This window comes from Urocitellus parryii, chromosome 9 (assembly GCF_045843805.1).
Source record: "Urocitellus parryii isolate mUroPar1 chromosome 9, mUroPar1.hap1, whole genome shotgun sequence".
NCBI lineage: Eukaryota > Metazoa > Chordata > Mammalia > Rodentia > Sciuridae > Urocitellus > Urocitellus parryii.
Window position 1 is genome coordinate 140,188,091 of NC_135539.1, and position 23,962 is coordinate 140,212,052.

The 23,962-nt window shown below is 33.6% G+C and overlaps 1 protein-coding gene across 3 annotated transcripts in view; it reads right to left on the reverse strand.

Annotated features, from left to right (window-relative positions):
- The window catches only part of Suco (SUN domain containing ossification factor), a 68,430-nt gene that overhangs the window by 38,958 nt on the left and 5,510 nt on the right, over nt 1-23,962 (reverse strand). For all 3 annotated transcript variants that reach the window (XR_003300742.2, XM_026388455.2, XM_026388457.2), the window contains exons 2-7: nt 9,361-9,475; nt 7,280-7,390; nt 4,955-5,109; nt 3,031-3,168; nt 2,656-2,806; nt 451-574 (exon numbers count right to left, since the gene is read on the reverse strand). Coding sequence is in view for 2 of the 3 variants with exons in the window: in XM_026388455.2 (XP_026244240.1) it covers nt 451-574; nt 2,656-2,806; nt 3,031-3,168; nt 4,955-5,109; nt 7,280-7,390; nt 9,361-9,475 (794 nt within the window). In the remaining variant the exon portion in view is untranslated. The remainder of the gene's footprint in view (nt 1-450; nt 575-2,655; nt 2,807-3,030; nt 3,169-4,954; nt 5,110-7,279; nt 7,391-9,360; nt 9,476-23,962) is intronic.

Sequence of the window (23,962 nt, forward strand, 5' to 3'; positions counted from 1 at the left end):
GAAAATGAAGTATGTCCATTACAATAAAAGCTTTTGGCATATATATTATTCTACCCAAGGATGAATGTTATCTTTCTGTGTGTAACAATTTTTAACTGAGATTCAATCTACAAAATCGAGGGGGAAAAAAGTAAAAGTAATACTTTGCATACATGGTTTAAAGTTTTCTGACTCTGAACTTTCTATGCCTCAATTTTCCTCTTGAAAACTGAGATGAAAATCACTGCTGTTTTCCTTATTGATCCTCAGGTAATAATTTATGAATGGCTTTTAATTAAGATTAAAACTGTTTATAATTGTAAATGGCATGGTAGCAGCAATTTTGTAAATTTCTCTTTTAAAATGTTTTCTAAAATAAGTTTTGTTTTGCCAATTAAAAAAGAGAAAAGCTATGTAAACCACTCAATTAAATTTAAAAAAATTAATAAAAGAATATCAGTGCTTCCTTACTTTTTTCTTTTTCTACTTCCATAACTTTCTTCTTCCATTCATCAAATGTTGGTATATCTTCTGGATCTTTGGGATTTGCTACAGATGTAGGGTCAGTTTCTCCTGGTTTTGTAACATCAGCACTCTAGGAAATACCAAAAAATAAACAGACTTCAACCTTCAAAGACTAGACTAATAAATAATAAAAGTAAAAACAAATGTTTCTGTCAAAAGTCTAACTTTGTAATGAATAACATTAATAGAAAAGTTTCAATTTATTTAAAAGCTGAATTTCTCTTAAAAGAACTGTAATAATTTCTATCTATGTACCACAATACCACAAGATATTTTCCTTCACATGTTAGTGATATAAGCATAGGTTGTTTTATAAAAATTGTAATATATCCTGAGCAAACATTACTCATACACAAAGTGTAGAAATTAATAAATTTATACCTATAGTGCATATATGTTAAAATCTAAATTAAAAAACATTTATTAAAGGAAACTAATTTTAGATGGATTATATATAGTTTCTACAAAATTCATAGTAGGCACTTTCTATTCAAAAATTTAAACTTAGATTTAAAAATCTAAATATTTAAAAAACTATTTCACAATTTAAAAGTAGAAAAATATCTTTATGACTCAGGGTGGGAAAAAGATTAACAAATACAGAATGCATTTTTAAAAAGCTGACACATTTGACTAGATTAAAAATTTAAGAATTTAAAACATCTTAAGACCATAAATTACATGAAAATAATAAGCCAAAAACTGAGAGAAGTATGTGCAACACATTTAGCCAACAAAGGATTACTGCCAACGCCTAAGAATGCTTACAAATCAATATAAGGGAACACAATAAAAGCAATAAATTCAGCAAGAAAAATACAATCAGAGTAATAATAACTGAATGCAAATGAAAACCAGAGATACAGAAATTATACCAATCTAATGGAGAAAAAAGTGAGTTATTGTGTGGGAAGTCATGGCTTGTCTGTCGAATAATGGGAAATCTATCAGAATGCTGAAGTGATTAGAAACAATTCAAATATGCATTAAATGAAGAATGGACAAATTATAGTAGTAGAATAGCTGTAAAAAAGTACTGAAAGCAAAGAATCTCAAGAATAATGTTGAATAAAATGCTACTTAAGGCAAGAATTCATATTTCAAAATATGCCAAATTAATAGTATGTATTGTTTATGGCTAACTAGAAAGCTCTAAAATAAAATTTCAAAAATCCAACAAATTGAAGATAATAGTTCTATCTGATGAGGAGGGAAGGGTATACAATCTGTGATTTTTTTTTTTTTAAACTGAATAATGTGTATGTAGCTGTTTGTTATTAAATCGTTTTTATATTCTTAAGACTATGCTTAATGTGGTTATCAGTGGTCCTAAAACTGAAACTCTTCATCCTGAAGTATAGTTAAAGTGTAAAAGCAAATTCACTGAAAATTTATGAAAAGATAAAGAGAATAAAGAACATCTGAAATTAAAAGGTAATGAATGCAGATGGGGTGTGCTACAGTTTGAATTGTTCTTTAACTGCACTTGTTTATCATCCCCAATCCCTTTTTATTTTTGAGACAGGATCTTACTAAATTGGGCTTAGGGCAAGTTTCTAAGTTGCTGAGGCTGGTCTCGATCTTGCTAGTCTCAATCTGACAGTCCTCTTGCCTCAGCCTCCCGAGTTGTTGGGATTACAGGCGTATGCCAGCACACCTGGTTGAAGATTCTTAAATTTAATAGTCATAACTTCTACATAGTTGAGAAACTGCTTAAATAAAGTCTTTCCTTATGTGGCAACAAATAGTTGATGGTGGCAGAAAACTCATTAAATTATATATAACCAAAGAGTCCACACATAGAACAATGTACATACAAATACTGTACTGGAACCAGGCATGGTGGCACAAGCCTATAATCGGAGCTACTCAGGAAGCTGGGAGTTGATGATTTCAAGTTTGAGGCTAGCATGAGCAACTTAGCTAAAAAAAAAAAAAAAAGGGCCAGGGACATGGCTCAATGGTAGCATGCCCCTGAGTTCAAACCACTTGCTCTCAGGAAGCACAGTTCATGTCAGTTCCACAACTATCATTAACTATTTTATCGCCCTAATTTTGAGACAAATATGGTTAGCAAATTATTATAAGAGTAGCTAACAACAAGAATGCACTTTATAATAAAGTAAGAGATAGTGAAAGTTGTATACCAACCTCATTTTTTAAATGATCTGAAGCACTCAATGGAGATTTTGGATCGTTGCTACCTTGTTCATTTGGTGAAACTTTTGATTCAAATTCTGATTTTGTTATCTTTCCTTTGCCATGTGAAGATGACACATTTTCTATATGTTGGCCAACAAGGCTATTTGAAACCAAAAAATAAATAAATAAATAAAACAAATTATAGCTGGATAACAAAGTTTTAAACAATCTAAATGCCATAATTATTGCATTCAAACCAAGAAAAGAACAAAGATATCACCTCTCTCTCAATCATAAAGTCAAATTAAATATGCACCAAAGTCCATTCAGACAGCACTGTCATCATTATGGTCATTCCAAGGACAAACAACTGTTCCCACCTACCTTTCAGGTGGACTGACAAAGGAAGGCTGTTCCACTGTTGCATCTGCATCCAAGGCCTCACCAACTTCACAGTCAGTTTCAGATTGCTCAGTTTCACTTGCCTTGGCTATCGGGATAGTACCAGCTTTATCTATTTCACTATAAGAAACAACAAAGACAATTTTTAGCTTCATCTAATGAAGCTAAATTAAAAAGGAAAAAACCTATCAGTGAACTCCAAAACATAATGAAAAAATAACTTTACAATTCTCCAGAATGTGTTTCCAAGAATTCACTTAAGTCATGTAATGTCAACTACTAATAAATGTTCCTAGCAAAACATTATAGGTTAGTATTTGGTGTTATAAAAAATAAGATTTTTAAGCTGGGCGCAGTGGCACATGCCGATAATCCCAGCAGCTCGGGAGGCTGAGTCAGGAAGATCCTGAGAGTTCAAAGCCAGTCTCAGCAAAAGTGAGGTGGTAAGGAACTCAGTGAGACCCTGTCTCTAAATGTACAAAATAGGGCTGGGGATGTGGCTCAGTGGCCAAGTCTCCCTGAATTTAATCCCCAGTACCCACCTCAAAAAAAAATTTTTTTTAATTATTTATTCTAAATGTATCCTCTTTAAAGTTAAATTTGCCTGTTACATATACTAATTCTACTAACATTTCCTGTTAGTATATTAATACTACTAACATTAGTTGTTATCTATACCATCAAAATCATCTGTTATCTCAAGATATATCACTGAAGTTCTGAGGCATTTTTAGAATTTCCCTTTAAAAATATACACCCTAATATTTCCCTTGCCTCACCTATTTCACTGAAGTCATAGCTAATATATTGGAAAAATAGGATTTAGTGTTCAGGAATACAATATCTAGCCTAACGTTGTTTCTGAAATAAGAATTTAAATTTCTTTATTTTATAATTTATGTAAATAATGTCATTATTTCTCAATACGTTTTCTGTTCCCTTGTGCCTTACTGGGGAAAATCCCTAAACAATAATTGTAACATCTCTGTGTATAACTCCCTGGGCCTGTCCCTTGCATTCCTGAGGAAGACAGATTTTTTTTTTTTTTTTAAACACCAGGGATTAAACCCAGGGGCACTCAACCACTGAGCCACATCTCCAGCCATTTTTGTAGTTTATTTAGTGACACAGTCTTGCTGAGCTGCTTAGGGCCTTGCTAAGTTACTGGCTTTGAACTTGCAATCCTCTTGCCTCAGCTGCTAGGATTACAGGTGTGCATCACTGTGCCAAGCCAGAAGACAGGTATTTAAAAAATGGCTGCAATGAAAACTAGTAGTGAGGCTACTGATGATGACGATGATGATGATGATGATATTAGCTGAAATATGTATTCTTACTATGTATCAGACATTCCTCAATATCAACCGATTTAATAAAGAAAATGTTTAATATGGTATAAAGAGAATTGTTTTGTTTTTTGGAATACTGCTGGAAAGAGTCAGAAGGAATACATAACTGATGTTCTAAATTAAAGATCACTTATTCTTAAATATTCTGAGTATTTAATATTAAATTTCAAAAAGGTAGCTCTTCACACACCAACAAAACTATAAATGGAATGTCAGGGATTCTTGAATAGAAACTAATAATTGGTACGAGTTTTGGATAATTATAGGGAATTTTATTCAAATAAGCACTATGTTTTCTAAGTAGAACCTCACTTGGCCTACACTAGGCAGAGCTTCATGGCTGGGATCTAATCCACTTCACTGTATTAAGCAGCCAAATAAACAAATTCATTATAAGATAATTACATTCAAAACAAACACAAAATGCAGGTATCAAAAATTAGTTCTGCTAAACAGTTGAAATTTCAAACTGGAGTATCAAGTTGCCATATCCTATTAAATGATTTTTCCAAATTAACTAAGGAGATTTTTTTTTCTTCTTCTTTATAATGACTTACTCAAGCTTTGAGACTGGAGTGATTTCTGAGGTAGATGAGCTGGAAATATTTTCAGCATCTTCACTGTTCCCAACTGCACTGGAAGTATCTTCATGCAAATCAACTGCAGGGAGTGTCTCAACCACAGGTGGATTTAACTTTCCTGACTCTGTATGCTGTTTAAAAAGCCAGTTACATTAAATGTTGAGATTAACAAATTATCTCTTTTGCTGAGCAAGAGTTTACAAAAACGGAAAGCTAAAAAACAACCATAAAAGAATGTCCACTAAAGCACTTGTATAAAAATCCTGTCTTCCAACATTACAACCCTAAGGAATATAGTTTATATTAAAATACAGGCACAACAACACACATTTTTCATAAATTTGCATAAAGCGCTTATCTCTTTCTCCCTTCCTACTTCCGATTTTGTATTAGGGCCTATAACAGGCTGGGGATATAGCTCAGTTGGTAGAGTGCTTGCCTTGCATGTACAAGGCCCTGGGTTCAATCCCCAGCACCACACACACTCACACACACACAAAAAAAAAACCGCCAAAGTGTATTAGGACCTACAAATATTTCCTCTTACTACAATTAATGAATGCTAGCAACAACTAAGAAATATATTTAAATATACAAAACAGTAAAACAAAAAGTACTTGTCCCCAAGCAGTTTAGGAGCTAGTGTCTGTCAATACAACAACAATATGGCTGTACAAAGCTACACATGATTCTTACTGTTCCTTCATAGTCCTAAATGCCCTAGGTCACACACCTCTCAAAAACATAATCTGAAATATACCTGATCATATTTGAAAATTTCTATAGCACCCCTTGCCCTACCACCAATCCTAAAAAGAATTAGCTTGCTCCATGCCACCTTGTTTTCTGTAGAGTCTTTATCACAGTATCTAAAAGATCTCAAATGCCATTATTTATTTTCCCCCTTCCTGAACTATACTGTGCCTGTGTAAGGACTATATTCACTTGATTACTGACAATTCTAGTATCTAGCATTAAAGTATCTAGCATACAGTTTGCATTCAAATGCTCAATAAGTGATCAACAAATGAGAAATTCATGCTCAATTCAAGGAAAAGAAACTATGAACTACTAAGGATTGAAAGAGATAGGTCTTAAAGAAAAGGAAGGTCAGTACAGGAGCAAAAACAAAACACAAGGCACAGAATCAGGAGAATATAAATTATAATCATTTGAATAATTACAAGGAAAAATTCACAAAGGAATATAAGTGATTTGCATAATTATTGTTGAGAAAAGAACTATTACATTAATATCAAACACTGCATTATCATATCAACGTGCATCAATATTTTTAAAAAATGAGCTAGTTCACGTTTTTTTTTTAATCCTAAATTCAATGTGTATTTTATGCTTCAGTAAATCAGTATGAACTAGCCATATTCCAAGCACTCAACAGCCACATGTGGGTAACAACTATTCTACTATATTATAGCACAGGTACAGAAGATATAAACATTGGTAAGTATCCGAGCAAGAGCACACCAGAAAACAAATAATGGGAAGACTGTTGAAGCCAGTCATATAATTGGAAGGGTTACAGGTAACACTTTCTTATTCCTTTTCACAAAACTTTGGCAAATGTCTTCCAAAATCAAATAAAGTGAAACTCACTTTATCTCCTTTATATAACCCGGTAAATTTAAAGAGTACTGGCTATATTAAAAAAAGGAATTTTTCCTAATTCTAAGCTGAAAATATATTATTTTAAATTAAGAGACAGTTTTTCCTTCGTCTCTCTGCCTCTGTTCCTACAACCATTACTGATATTAAATGATTTCCAGTTGCCTCAAAATTCTGATAGGCCTACAGTGTGTTCATTCCAGTTTTTAATCTTTTATAAAGTTTGATGGAATGAAATACCCAATGAGATAAAAAGAAAAATACATTCTAGAGTATTATGCTAGTTTATATTCCACATAAATGGAAATATGGGTGTCAAAATACTCTGTTCAACACACACTTACTTTCTTTTGTTGTAAATAAAGCAGTTTAGAAAAAAAATCTTATATATGAAAATCTGAAGAGACATTGTAGACATTATTATGAACCAATATAGAACCTAAGAAGAAATAAGGAATTACATTCAAATTTTACTTCAAAGAGACTAGTCATATTTATTAAATCTGTAAACTTTATTTTATCAAAAGCAGTACTATTAGCAGATAACTAACATTAAGTTCCATTACATGGTACTTCAAAATTAAAAAAATAACAATACAAATATGGTGAACAGAGGTATGCTATCTTCTGAAGTAGTTGAAAAGGCAAATTATTAAAAATCAAAGCAACATAGCTTACTTGTACATCCACAATATAGTCATCTTTTAATTTATTTTCTTCTGGAGGAATGGGCAAATTTGAACCCAATTTTCCCAATAATTCTGCATTAGTAGGTCCCTCTCTTTCATCCTATGTACAACAAAGAAAAAAAGACTGATAAAATTGCTTCATATAACACTTAATAAAGACCACTGCTTTCTATATGCTAAAACCAAAAAACTGACCTTTATACATTTGACTCTACTTACTTTTATTTCTTTGCATACTTACTGTGTACTTTCCTATATCTCCTTTCTCATCAATACACTTAAAATGTACAATACACAAAAAACCTCATTTGATTGCTTAATAAGCACTTTACACCTACCCAGTGGTAAAACACAGAAAACTGTGATAAATATCCGACAAATGAAGGCACCCATAGTTTTTTTGTCTTTTTACTCACATTCAAGTTAGAACTTCTAATACCTTTGTGTCTTTAAATATACCTTCTAGAGTATAAATACCTGAGTCAATCTGGCACAAATATATAAATGTTTGCTGAAAGAGTAGTTTCCCTCCTCAGTACCTTTTCAGTGTATATAGATATGCTTTTTTTTTTCTTTCCTTTGGTACCAGGGATTAAATTCAGGGGCACTCGCCATTGAGCCACATCTTAAGCCCAATTATGTATTTTATTTAGAAACAGGGTTCTCACTGAACTCCTTAGCACCTTGCTTTTCTGAGGCTGGCTTTGAACTCACGATCCTCCTGCCTCAGCTTCCTCGGCCACTGGGATTATAGGCATGCAACGCCATGCCCAGCTCAGTGCTTTGATTAAATTCATTTTTATATTTTGTCTCCAAATATCCCATCAGAGATTAGACTTAAGTCTTATAAGACTGTGGGGAAAAGGATAAAATTATAGTTTCTTTTGAGAAGTATTTAGCAAGTCTTCAAAATTTTAAATATTCCATCCAGAAATATATTTCACATAACTTAAAAACTTAATATGTTTCAACTATCAAGCCAAAAAAAAAAAAAAAAACTCTAGGCATGTAAACGTAATTGTAAATCTGTGTGTTGACACACACAAGCACTGTGCATATCGCGTGCACACATACAGCTGAGAAACAATGCAGAAGCCCATTAGTAAGGAAATGATTAATAGAGTATGGTTTATCTGTGAGATGGAATGAAAATGCAGTCATTTAGAAGAACAAGTCAACGTGAAAAGGTGACATGTGAAGGAGGATGCTAGTCAATTTGCAGAATATTTATGTGACACTTAATGGAAATAAAATATTAGTTGTATGCATATATAAAGGTATATCTATACAAACAGAAAAAAAATCTGAACATGTTCATGAGAAACAGTAAACTGAAGTTCCTTTGGGGAGAAGAATGATATGTAAACACGAATATTCTGTAAACAATATAAATTTAAAATACACTGAAGTTGGAGGCAAAAGCAAATAGTCAATATTCATCTTTTATCATATAAAATGGTGAAACTTGAGATCATATTGGTTTCTTTGGATTCTATCTATTTACTGTACTTAGCTACAGAAAAGAAACTACAGTTGCCAACTACAAATTATCCTTGTTATACTCATTTCTGACAGTTTTTCATTTATAAGATTGGGGTACCTTTAGAAACCCTTTAAGTATTTGGGCAATAAAAAGAGAGCACTAGGGCTGGGGCTGTAGCTCAGTGATAGAGCACTTGCCTCACAAGTGGGAAGCACTAGGTTCAACCCTCAGCACCACATAAAAATAAACTAATAAACAAAGATATTTTGTCCACCTACAACTAAAAAAAACTTTAAAAAAAAGATAGCACTAGTTTTTAGTTCTCTGAACATACACTCTTTTTTCTCCTTACTATAGGACCAAGAATGATCATGAAATTCCAAATACAAGCAACAAGTATCTATAAATCTCTGAGCTACCTTAATCCAAAAACCTGAGCAACTTCCCTATATTAAAGCAAGAAAAAATATAAATTTCCACCAAAAATTGTGGCAAAGTATTTTTGAAGTGACTTTTATTCTAAATGTTTGGAGACAGTCCTAGAAAGCTGAGTACACAAATTATAATGTCAACTTTACTTAAAGTACCTTTTTCTGAAATTGTATGTCTTCATTTTCTAGTGCACAGTTGTCATCTTGAGAGTAATATGATGAAGCTGAAGCTGAAGAACTCTCTTTACAACATACACGCCAGCTGGGAAGCCTGGAAAACAACGAGAGAGAGAGAGAGAGAGAGAGAGAGAAATATTAAGTCAACAGAGTCCCTATATGGGCTAAATTTGAGGTAATAAACAGGCTCCCATTCCAACACCCTTAAAAACTTAACAATTTAAAGATGAAGAATACCCTAAGAAAAGTACAAACATGAGATCATATTGGTTTCTTTGTAAGATGCCATTATCAACATTCCAAGTAAGATGCCATTGAATCCTACAAAGGTACAAAAGAAAAGACTCCGAGCTGGGGTTGCAGCTCAGTAGAGCGCTCACCTAGCACATGCGAAGCCCTGGGTTTGATACTCAGCACCACATAAAAATAAATGAATAAAATAAAGGTATTATGCCAACAGCTAAAAAATAAATATTAAAAAAAAAGATTTCACAGAAACAGTATGTGGTAATTATCATCCTATCAAGGAAGGAAAGTCAAAGAGTTAACCTACTCAGAAAGTTCAAGATGCCAATAATATTCTAAATTTTGCCAGATATTTAAGAATAAATAACTTCAAAAGTTATCTAACATGTTTCAAAGCATAGAAGCAAAGCTTACAAATTATTCTTATACAGAGAACAGTGTATAAAAATTTAACAAATAGTGCAAGTTAACATTACCTATGAAATAAAATGCAAAACTTCTAAAGAAAACAATTAAAAAATATCTGGGAATATACCAAGGAGAAATATACCACTGCTGGATTAAGTGGTTTACCTCTGATATTCAAAACTGGTTTGATAAAATAAAATCTATTTCTTTAGTTTGCTATGCATATCAAGAAAAATGTCTTATGATTAGTCCACTAAAAGACATCTGATTATATATCCATCAAGCGTCTTTAAATCAATAATAAAGTATGTGTATATTTAGTATGGGAAACATACATAAAACACAATCCTAAAAGTCAATATGATATTTAGTGAAGAAACCTAAAAACATACCTATATAGGTCTGAAACAAGACAAAAATATTCATATAATATTACATAATATAAGGACAAAGAAGATGTCAAATGGAAAAGTTACAAAGTAAAATTATTGAGTTACAAATAATGAGTTTACCTGCATTAATTGCAGATAACGAGTTAATAGAAGTGGAAAATTCCAAAGAATTGCCTACATAGGGAAGTTCTAAATGTAAAATTTAAGTCCTGGATATAGAATTAATACATTAACAGACTCTCAGTAGAAACATCACCAACAATTATAAATGTGATATTAGAAGAGTCTCCATTTACAATAGAAAAATAAAATACCAAGAAACAAATAGCAAGAAATCTTCTACTTCAAAGAACTGTTTGAAATTGCTGGTATTTGATAGTTGTTTTACTTGAAAAGAATGTCAATTTCACACAATTCAAAATAAGGAACATTTGGAAAACCATATACTGAAGATATAAAAAGGGCAACTTTTTATGTAAAAAGCAAGCCAGAAACTGTCAAAAAGATTCTGATATGAGGGAACTAGACCTACATGAAACAATAATAACAGCAATATGGTACTGAGATGAGAGAGAAAGAAAGGGAAAGCCCAGGGGGCTCTAGAAAGAGAAATCCCAGAGTGACAGCTGTAAACAGGAATGCAGGGCAACCAGTCTAGATGGGAGCTACCAGAAGCTCTGTAAGAGCCTTGCTGCTTTAAAAAGATATAAATGACAGCACTACTGAGAGATCTTTCAAAGTCTAGAATATACACTGGATAATATTCTTTATTATATGTTTTAATTAAATAGAAAACAAACAATAAAACAAGTCAAATATTAGTTCTAGGAAAAGTAAAAAAAAAGTGTAGAAAAGGAAAAATGATTATAGTAGAGTTCTACTACCTGGTTCAACTGTAAACAGCAAGTATTATCTAAATCAAATTAGGATAGAACTCTATAGCAGCATATAGTTAATAGAATCACCTGTAGTACTTTGGTAAATACCAAAAAAATCAGCTAGGAAATGAAAGCAGTTTCGTTGAAAAGACAAAATGAGGAAAAGGGGAACAGCTTCATGGTTGTATAGGGAAAAGGCAGGGGGCTTAGAACCAGACCTTTTACTTTTAGAACTGTTGACTTTTTTTTTTTAATTTGTGGATCATTTTAATACTGATTTTTAATGAAATGAACACAAGTCAGGACATTTGAACTTTGGCTATAAAATTAACAATTTTAGGTAGCAGAATACAACAGTCATTAATATGCCATTATGTAAAAATGTGAGTATGTAACAGATGTGATTCTGCAATCTGTATTTGGGGTAGAAATGGGAGTTCAAAACCCAATTGAGTCAAATGTATGAAAGATGATTTATCATGAGCTCTGTAATGTTTTGAACAATCAATTAAAAAAATTAACAATTTTATAATGCTTCCTAACAGGTCAGACAGACAGGCAGGCAGACACACACACACACACACACACACACACACACGCTTCCTTTAACAGGAAAACAGTAATGACGCCTTAAAAATATGAAAAAACAACTTTAAGTGTAAATCCAAAAGTAAATCAAATGCAATGTTTTAAACTCCATAATTATCGCAAATGAACTTATCTACTGATGAGGGTTCACTGTTTGCTTTTTAAGCCTCGAGCTGGTTGGCCCCCAAATGGTATAAAGGACATCCCTTGCGGACTGGAGGAAGGAGACCCAGATGTGTACACTGGTTCTGTGGTATGATCAGGACAGGCTGTCATCTGAAACAAAGTTTCACCCTCTCTCCTGCTCCAATAATCTACCATATCCTTCCAAGCTTCATAAAACTCCAATCTACAAATCAAAGGGGAGCTCTGGAGTTGTACTTCAAAGTTTTCACCAAAGAAGCTCACAATCCAGTAAAGAGGCCTCAACGCCTGTGCTCTTTTTGTCATGTCTGTTTTGGATCAACTGGCAAGAGACTCCAAACTACAGACTGAAGAAAACGAATAGTAAAAACTGACTTGACTGACTAACCATGTGCCTGCAAATTCCAGTGGCAAGAGGAAAGTAAAAAGAGAAGAACAATCATACACATGGTGGAATATTATTCAGCCATAAAAGGGTGAAATCCTGTCATTTGTGGCACATGGATGGAATTGGAGGACATCGCGTCAAGAGAAATAAGCCAGGGACAGAAAGACAAATGGCATATATTCTTACTCACATGTGGATGCTAAAGAATGTTTTTATAGAATTATAGAGTAAAACTGGTGTTACCAGAGGCAGGAGGGAAATAGGTTTGGGATAGATTGCTCAATAGGTAAAAAGTTAGGTAGATGGAATAAGTAGAACCATGACTTTTTAAACTATGAATACATTAAAACTAAAAATAACAAAGGGAAAGAGCAAGCTACATATTAATTTAGTGAAATGCTACAATGTGTACAAGTTTCTCTGGAAGAATCTTTTTTAAAAAATAACACCTTAGTCGGGCTCAGTAGCACCAGAAACTACATCAAGATCATGGCAATCTGTGAGCCCTGACATCTTCCTTTGACTCAAAATAAGTGGCCACTCCTATATAACTTAATGGTGATTTGTTCATATATATTTTTTCTTGTACTTAAAAAGTAAATTCCTCAAGAACCAATTCATAATAACTGTATCACTCCCTAAATAAATCAAAACTTGCAAAGATAATGTGCTTAATAAATATGAAATAAATAAATAGTTTTCTGTGGGGAACTGTCCTGTAGCACACAGCAGAAAGGAAATACAGCCATCTTTTTTCCTCTCCCATCACTATCACCACCACTACCATTACTACTCTCCCTCCACACCATACCCCTGCCACAAGCACAAACATTAAAAAAGAAAAAGAATCTGGAAGCTAGGAGAATATTTACCCTTTTCACCAATTCTTCCTCATAAACGAGGCATGAACTCACCATTCATACAGAAAGGTGTTAACTTACAGAATATTTGTAACAAAAGATCTTATTTTAAAACTCACATTTGAGTACCGTTTAGGATACCAAAATTTCACACTTCTGGGTTGAAATAAGTCACTTTCCACCAGGATCATAATTATAGAGATAAGGCAAAGACCTAAGGAGGTGTTTGACATTTCAAGAAAATATATTCAATCATGACAATTTACTAATAGGCCTAGCAAGAGAATTAAAAGAACAAGGACTAGAGTTACACAGTCTATACAATCTTAGCCAATTTCTGAAACAAATATTTCTGTGTGTCTATTTCTTCACAATAATATTGGCTACTTCATGGAACTGTTTTTGAGAATTTGATGAGCAGCTTAAAATTGCTTAGAACTGTGGACAGCACATTGTAAACACAAGACATTAGTCATTATAATGTTTATTGAAAAGAAAAACATTTTTGGATTTTAAGAGAAGGGAAGAAAATAGGTGATACTATTTCCTGAGAATACAGTGACAAAAAGCTAACAAACCAAACATACATACACAGTGAGAATAATCAACTTAAGTAGACTGCTTTTAGTTAAAATACACTATTTTCTGCAGCAGCTTTAGGCTCACAGCAAAATTGTATACAAGGTAAAGACAGTTCCCAGATTCCCTCTGCCCCTACATATGTGTGGCCTTCCCCATGATCAATATTCCTTACCAGAGTAGTATATCCATTACAAGTGATGAACATACATGGATACATCATTATCCCCAAGTATCCACAGTTCACAGGGTTCTCTCTTAGTGGTGTACATTCCTATGGATTTGAAGAATGTACAATGATATGTATTTACCATCACAGTATTATACATAATAGTTTAATTGCCCTAAAAATCCTCTGTGCTACAACCATTAATCTTTTTACTGTCTAAATAGTTTTGCCTTTCCAGACTGTCAAAAGATTAGAATCAAATACATGTAGTATTGTCAAATTCTATTTTTCACTTAGTAACACACATTTACACTTCTTCCATGTCTTTTCATGGCTTGACAGCTCACTTCTATTTAGCCCCAAATAATATTCCATTGTCTGATATACTTAAAAACGAAGTTTTACTTCTAAACTACAACACTGAATAAATGGTTCATTTAAAAATCCCTTTTAGAAGATTTCTATCTGTTTGTACATGACTACTACATCAGTTGATTATCTTTGTCCAAAACTGGCTTTTGCTTTGACATGAACAGAAATACACTAAGGAATTTAAGTCAGTTAGGTAGTTAGGATAGTACCCCAAACATGGAATTGGCTGTTTCTCTCCTCCCTCCCCTGCTTTCTGGGCTACCAGGAATAAGCAGCTTTCCTTCCTCATGCTCCTCCACCATGATTTTCTGCCTCATCTCAGACCCAGAGCAACGAAACTAGCCAACTATGGACTGAACTTCTAAAACCATGTTTTAAAATCATGCATCCTAAATAAACTTCCTTTAAGCTGTACTTGTCAGGTATTTTGGTCAGTGACAAAAAGCTTACAAACCAAACATACCACTTATGATATTTTAGTTATCAACTTCAGTAAATGTTACACTGACACAATATTTTATTATACCTTTTCTATGGCGATTTTGTCAAATAATTCAATTGTGTTGGATTATTAGACAAAATAGAATCCTCTTTCCTCCAGTGTGTCTCTTCAGCATCCTTTAGGTTGGAATAGTACATGGCTTACTTTATGTGATCCTCACATTTTTCAAAGATACAGTCCCTTTTCTTATTAAATAGTAATGGTCCTAACATGCAGATTGTCTGATGTTTCACCAGGACCAGAATAAAGTTATCTACTCTGGGCCAGAGTCCTTCCATAAGTAATGTGTTTTTCTCAGGTCATTACACCCAAAATCATATGATATCCATCTCAGCAGTTCCAATTTACTTTTAGGTACACTTCTCAAGAAAAATGAAAACTGCCCATAAAATGTTTGTGTTAGAATATTCCCAGCAGTTCGTATTCTAATAGCCAAAAACTAGAGAAGGCAGTATATAAACAAACTGAAGTATATTCATAGAATCTATCACTGCTTGGTAATAAAAAGAAACTAACTAATGGCAAAGGAAATGAGAATAAATCTCAGAAACATTACAATGAATAGAAGAAGTCAGATGCATGAATAAAGACCATATTTAATTTAGATGTAGTTCCAAAACTGGCAAAACTAATCCATGGTGATAAAAATCAGATCAATGGCTGCCTTTAGGAGATTGTTGGAAAAGGGACATAAAAGAATATACTTGGGTGATAAAAATGTTTTATATCTTGATGGCATGTAGGTTACATTCCTCTGCATTTTCAAAATGGATCAACCTTCTGATGAACATGTGGGCATTACACTGTATGCAAATTATCTAAATTTAAAGATACAGGAAATGAAAGTCAATATTCACCAGTAATTTTCAAATAGAAAATAGACTATTAGCAACAATGGGGCTGGGATTGTGGCTCAGCAGTAGAGCGCTTGCCTGACACATGCAAGGCCCTGGGTTCAATCCTCAGCACCACTTAAAAATAATAAACAAAATAAAGGTATTGTATCCAACTACAACTAAAAAAAATATTTTTTTAAAGTAACAATGAAGGCTATAAAATAATTTAGAAATTAACCTAAGAAAACACATAACCATGAACAAAAATTTTAATACTTGTAAGATTATTAAAAGAAGACAAATAAATGAAAGATATATTATGTTCATGGGTGGGTTGATGTAACAAAAATGTAAGACATCAATTCTCCCCAAAGTACTTCATCATCTCAAATATCACTGTCAAAATACATGCAGCAGCCTACTGGTATAAATATTATATGGAAAAAAAATGGTCCAAGAATACCTAAATAAAAAACAACAACAATAAAGGCATGTGATCCACCTTCTAGATAATCAAGATTTAAAAACCATTGTAATTAGACTATCATAACAGGATAGCAAAAGATAGGCAGCTGGAACACAGTACTTCCAACTGAAAATTGGCAAAAAGACTTTCCTTAGAGGTAGCCTACCAGACTCAGCAAAACTTACTGAATGAATGGATGGATGGATGGATGGATGGATGGATGGATGGATGGATGGATGGATGATTATCAAGCCTTTCTGAAGGCATCCGACACCTCATTAACTGTTTAGAATTCAGTTTGACAATTATTTTAGAAACTTAAGTAAAAAATGTGTGAAGTAGAAGAAAGGAGAAAGAATGAAATTAACAGTTTATAGCAGTCATCTCTCCTTAAGAACAATTTGCTTTCCATGGTTTGTTACCCAAGGTCTGAAAATACTAAATGAAAAATTCCAGAAATAAACAATTCATAAATTGTTGTTCATCATTCTGAATTAGCATGATGAAATCAACCACTGTCTCGTCTCTGTTCTGAATAGACAAGAATCACTCCATGTGCAGAGTATGCACAATATATATTCCTCCAGCCCTACTAGCTCTAAGAGTTATCAGATCCAGTGTAGTAGGATCTCAGTGCTCCTGTTCAAATAACTTTGGGTTTACTAAACAATGGCCCCAAGTGCTATTTTGGATATGTCAAAGAGAAGCTGTGAAGTGTTACTTTTAAGTGAATAAGTGAAAGTTCTTAAAAGGAAAGAAAAAAACTAACTTGCTAAGATCTACAGTAAGAATAAAATCTTCTAACTATGAAACTGTGAAGCAAAAAGAATTGTTTGCTAATTATGCTGTTGCATCTCAAACAACAAATATTGCAGCCATATAGTAGTATAAGTTCTTAGTTAAGATGGAAAAGTCACTCAATTATATGGTTCAGCACTATCAGAAGTTTTTCAGGCTTCTACCGGAGTCTTAGAACTTATCACCACAGACAAGGGAGGACTACTGTAAATTTATGTAAAACTGAAAACATATAAACAAAACATTATTATTTCCAAAGAAAACACACATCTAAATAAATGCACAGAAGGCTGACTGGAAGAACATTCACTGTTTATAACCAAGTTATAACTAAATACCAAAGATAAGGGTAAAAGAGTAAGATTGACGACAGGAAGATAAGAGTGGTTAACAGAAAACAGCAAAAGAAGGAATCCACATAGAAGGTAGCATGGTCTACTTTTACAAATAAGGAAACTAAAGCTCAGAAATTAAGTAACTTGCCCCAAATCACTGTTTTTGACTGTACACTTAGATTTTTCTCTTTCCAAAGCCTATGATCTTTCTGTATTGCTATATTTCATGCTTAATAATTTTTCAACAGATAAAAGCTAAGAAAACAACACTAATCCATTCACTAGAGAATTGGTGGTATTAGTGAAGGCCATTTACAGCGTTAAGACAAAATTACAAGAACTATTCTCACAAAGGAAGAGCAGCGATGTACAAAAATCAAAGTAGTGCTTTACTATTATGATAGTCAAAGTGATAAACACAATGGCTGTATAGTGTAGTAGCTAGAAGAATAGACTTCAGAGTCAAAAGACTCAAGGTTTATTTTCAGGTCCCCCTCTTATTATTTATATGGTCTTGATCTAGTTATATGATCTTGGAAAAGTTATAAGGTCTATATGCCACAATACTAACACTGTAAAATGAAGTTACTATGAGAAAATAAATGCATGTGCTCTGCTTAGCCTGACATAGAATATGCACTCAAATGTTAGTTGTTTTCATCCATGACCCCTTCTATTTACTTTCACTTACCAAATTTCAGAGCAGTATATACTTACAAGGCTCAACTTCTTCTTTTTCTACTTAGTGCTCAATCTGATGAAATCTCACTTCTGCCCTCATGATTATGAAGAAAGGTATATGGTGGGGCAAAATGTGCCTTTGACTACTGCTTCCACTTGAAATCACCTCCTTCTTTGGCATGTCAAATAATATACCTCTGCTTTCATCTCTCTGACTCTGCTGCTTTCTACTCACTATTTAAACTCTGACGTTCCTGGGTTCTGTTCTGAGTCTTGCCTTTATAATTGACTTGAGAGATCCAGCTCTCACAGTTCTTAGCTGATGGCTATTAAAGATAGCCCTTATTATCTTCTCCAGAGTGATCCATTTCTTCAAACCCTTTGTTGAAAGCCTATATCCATGTTGAGAATGAATAAATCTCATATAAAGGTTGGATTTCTCTTTCTTCATGTTCCAAGACATCTCAAAAATCTCAAAGACAACCAAATCCAAAGTTGAACACATAATCTTGTTCTTTCCAATTCTCCTCCTCCAATATTCTTGAACCCACCATGTGGTACTGTTACACATTCAGTTCTCAAATTAAAAATCTGAAAAACATCTGTGACTTCTCCTTTTTCTTCAACTCATTTACTTCAAATTTCTTTTCTCAAACTTCATTATGGCCACCTTAACTCAAACCCTCACTTTTTATCTACAGCAACCTTCTAATAGATCTCCCTAATTCCTATCTTATATCTCTTCAAATCAATCCTTCACACCATTGCCAAAAATCTAACACTGAATTATCAGACTGTCATTCCCCTGGCTTAAGAACTTTTATACACTTTTATACACCTATACTTGACAAAATTGAAGCTTCTCTCCCCATGATATTTAAAACTCTCTAAACTTCTGCAACCATGTTAAGCTTTGTATTTCCTGCCCCTCAGTGTCCTTACTGTATGTATCAATGATGCAGAACCATCAGTACCTGCATCTTGAACACAAACCACAACATCTTTGCTTCCAAATCTTTGGCTCGTGCTGTTCCTTCTTCCAAGAACATTCTGCCCCTGTTCCAGTTCCCCACCATTCAAAACCTGGTTAAATTCTTATCATTCTTTTCTTTGAAGGCCAAGTACTAGGTTAGGGACAAACTTTCCTGATTTCAACAAGCTGTGGTTTGGTGGCCCCCACCTCCAAAGTGTCATAGCTCTTGGGCTTTCTCTATCTGAGCACTTACTACATACACTTTATTTTTCTCTCTCACACAAGATTGAGCACCTTTAAGGCAGGGATTTTCTGTCCTCTTCTCAGCAGTGATCCATGGCTCTTACTCTGATTATGGACTGGAAAAACTTCTGTAACATCTTAGAGAAGAGCCCAGTAATCAGAGAATTTGTGGTCAAGGAACTAAACTGGGCAATGAAGTATTGCTTCTTAAGTCTAAATTCAGATCTAAGCCCTGATACAGAAACAGTGTCAACCATTCAATTTAGGGAAGTGTAGCTAAAGAAATCATAGTTTTTTTGAACATTATTGATTAGAAATTTGAAAAAAACTTACAGTAATTCTACAGAGATATGAAGAGACTTATGAGAAATAGGTGAAAAACAGAAAGCCACTTTGATCAAACATGTGTAATAAAGCAAGACCAAGAGATGACTGGGCCTCCAGCCCCTTTGCTAAATAACCACGTTTTTTCTTTCAATTACAATGTTTTTTTTTTTTTTTCAAGAAGATATTCTTAATCTAGTAACAGTTGCACTGAGGATTAAACCTAGGGATGCTCTACTACTCAGCTATATTTCTGTCCCTTTTTAATTTTTATCTGAGATAGGCTCTTGCTAAGTTGCCAAGGCCACCTTGACCTTCCGATTCTCTTGCCTCAGACTCCCAAGTCACTGGGATTACAGGTATGGGCCATCATGCCTGGCAGTTTGGGGGCTCTTTTAAAATTATTTCTCTTCTGCTTATCTACCTGCTACTAGGAAAGAGGACTGAGGGTCCCCTTCTCCTTTCAGTTTTTATTCTATTATACTGCCTCAGCAATCTAGAGTTAAATCACATGGAACTATACAGTTAAGCTGAAAAAAGGCTCTTTAATATTTGCTTCTAAGGAAACCTTTGAATTTCAGTAGTTCTGACTTAATATTCATTCTGATGTGGGACTGGTCTTGGATTTTTTTTTTTTTTGTGGGGGTACCAGGGATTGAACTCGAGAGTGCTCAACCGCTGAGCCACGTTCCCAGCCCTTTTTTGTATTTTATTTAGAGATGTGGTCTTGCTGAGTTGCTGAGGCTGGCTTTGAACTGGTGATCCTCCTTCCTGTCTCAAGTCTCCTGAGCCACTGTGATTGCAGGTGTGCGTCACTGTGCCCAGTTTGGTCTTGGATTCTCTCAGTTTAAATACCCTATGTACCAAATTGTGTTGGAGGACTGATTACTAAATTGGCCTGTAATTTCAATAACCCAAACTGGGGGAAGCATTTGCTGAACACTGAAGTATGCTCAGTTTTTAATAACTTACCCTACGATTAAAATCTGGTAAATACAACTTGTCCCAAAGCTACTAGAAATAATCACATACCAAACTTTCTTGAAATAGTGTATTTCAATAAATTGTGTAAGGTGTATTTATTCTATAAAACTTAAGTCACTTTCGCTATGTTAATTTTTGATTCAAAACTGCAAAGACAGTCTCCAAATAAATTAGTACCAGGCTAACAGGTTAGCCAGGCCAAAGCAGAAAGTCTGCATAAGGAAAAGTGGAATATATAGCTATAAAACTAGGTATGAACCACACTGCAGGCCTTTAACATCAGGGTTTAAATTTTCATCCTTTAGGCAAAAGGGAGCATTTGAAAAATGCTTATCTGGGACTGACATAATCAAAGTTGACTGTTAATAAGACAAATCTTGTAGCACTGTATACAAGTATGAAGCTTGAAATATGCAAGTATGAGGCCACTTACCATTTTTAAACTCAAGTATTCTTTTTCTTTCCATACAAATGTGTGAGAACTCATGCCTACCAGCTCTCCAAATACCTTTTATTTCCACTTTCAATCAACAACTTCCCTTTGTTGAACACAAGATTATTTTACACAGTTTTCAAGCTCTTCAGCCTTAGCGAAGACCTTTTTATACTGATGACATTCAAATGACCTCCTTCAACCTCTGTCCATCTTTGTTTTTCAACTTCCTCCTTCCTTTCAGGGTTTTACTTTGCTTGGCACTTTATTTCAATTATCTGCAGAAGCTCAATGTTCTATCTCAGAAGTAAAACATTCTATTTCAAAAATGATACGCTCTATAAAGACAACTCCAACCCAAATCATATCTGAACACAGGCCTGCATTTGTATATGTCTTTTATGATGTCTCCAGTCGGATATTCCACTCACCTCCCACTATCAGATCTTCCCATCTCAAATCCTTTGCCAACTCTTCCAATTCTTTTTTGAATACTATCAATTCTTCTAGTTGTACGAGTAAGAAACAGACTTTTATTCTTAAGCTTATTTCATAAATTCCTAATTTTAGATTCTAGAATTGAGTATTTCAACTATAGTACACTCCAAGAAAGCAAGTACTTTTTCTATTGTCAACCAGAATCCTGCATAGGATGCAACACACAGAATTTCAGTAAAAATCCCTCGACACTGAGTTGAATGACAGTAGGTGCTGAACAAGGGCTAGTTAGAGGCAAACTAAAACCCAGTTCTTTTGAATTCTAGCCCAATGCCATATCGATTGTACCACATTCCCAGCTTGCCAATCTATCACCAAACCAAGATTATTTACTTCCTTAAAATCTGTTTGATGCACCCTCTTCACTCCTACTGCCAAGTCCTTGTTACAACAAATCTCAATTACTGCTTTTAAATCAACATGCCTTATATACAGAGATATGATAAATGGTGGTATAAAGGTGTATTAAGAATTATATGCAAAAAAATGAGAGCTCATGTATAATAATTTGGTATGAACATACTTTATATACAGACTTACAAAAAACTGTGCTGTGAATGGATAATCATGAATGTAATGCGCTCCACTATTGTCATGTATATAAGAAATAAATTTTTTAAAAAAAGAAAAAAATAATAAGATAACAATTCCCAAAAACAAACTGACTTAAACTAACATAAAAAGGAATTGAAAATCTGAAGATATCTATAATAAGAGAGTGAACAAATAATCAAAAATAATAATAAATGACATCTAGTAGAGAAGTTAAGAAGTGAAACTATATTAGTAGAAAATATTGCTTTCTGTGTAGAAATCTATAGAACTTTTACAATAAAAATACTGCACCATGTTTTCAGGATACAAGAACAATAAATGTAAAGTAATTTCAAAAAATAAATAAATAAATATCATTCCTGCATTCTTCTCTGAAATACCCCTGGCACAATGATGTCAAAACACTACTTCTCTTGCTGGATCTTGATCACCCAGTTCCATGAATTACCTTAAGAATCCGTCATAACATCCAAAATACATTTTTCCTCAGGCTTGTCTGCTTACTACTACTCCCACCCACATCAAGTACATTATTTTTTATTCAGAACTTACTTTCTCATTGATAATTAAGTGCCATCTACCCACTGCAGGCAGGTGCACACACACACAGAAATACCTGCTATTTATATTAGCAGCACCAGTATATCTTATTTTAGCTCACAAAACACCTGCTCCCACAGAAGCAGAGTTTATGAATCACATACATAATTTTCCTTAAAAACCAAGTCCAGCTCTAATTTTTCCTTTCTTTAAATACCTATCATACAATTCAGCTTTTTGTATTGTTCCCAAACATCCTAATTAGATCTTTTAGAATGATGTATAAAAAGGTCTGAGTTCATTTAATATATGAATTTATGGATTCATATTTCTCAATTCTGATGCCTAAGCCATCCTACTTCTACAACAAACTGCCAAAGTACCCAGAGTGAACAAATAATAAGACCTTATATAACAGTACTTGCTATAAGCAAGGCATCATTCTAAGCACTTTATATATTTCCTCTCAGTATATTTCAAACACTACATAACAATACAAAATTAGCTTAGGACCAATGAGCAATGTTAATGCTCTAAAACATTTTCTAACAAAGCTAGGTATCAGTTTTATATAAAATGTGAAATTGTTTTAATTAGCAAATAAAGTCCTGGGACTGGAGGTTTATGTAGTTCAGTGATAGAGCACTTGGCTCAAATGTGGGAGGCCCTGAGGTCAAATGCCAGGAAAGAGAGAGAAGGGAAGGGAAGAAGGAAGGAAAAAACGAAGGAAGGAAAGAAAGAGGAGGAAAGTCCTAAAAGAAAACAAAACCTTCTTTCAAAAAAAAAAAAAAATCATGTCTTTATGTAGCATATCCCATGGGATTAACATTCTTACACAGCAAATACTCAAAACAACTTCCAATTCCCTTGTGACACGTGCAATTCTACTTTCTGAAATTACTTTAAAATATTATCTTGAAGAACAAAACAAGAAACATACAACAGGCACTAAAGAGCAATCTAAAAAAAGATATAAATAATTAAATTTCAATACACAGCATTTTGTTTCTTTCCAGTTGTATATAAACCACTAAAAACAGTTTAGGATATACATGTTTCTACCTGAAGACAAGTTTCTCCTCTTTGCATCATAAGTACAAAAATATTAGTTATACACATCAACTAATTTTTCTACCCAAATTGAGAAAAGTGAAAGAACAATTTATGCATCATGAACCGCCAAAAGATTAAATAACCAATTCTCAAAAGTAAGTTAAGGAGTGGGGATGTGGCTCAAGTGGTAGTGCACTCGCCTGGCATGCGTGGGGAGCTGGGTTCGATCCTCAGCACCACATAAAAATAAAATAAAGATGTTGTGTCTACCAAAAACTAAAAAATAAATATTAAAAAATTCTCTCTCTTTAAAAAAAAAGTAAGTAAAGAACTGAA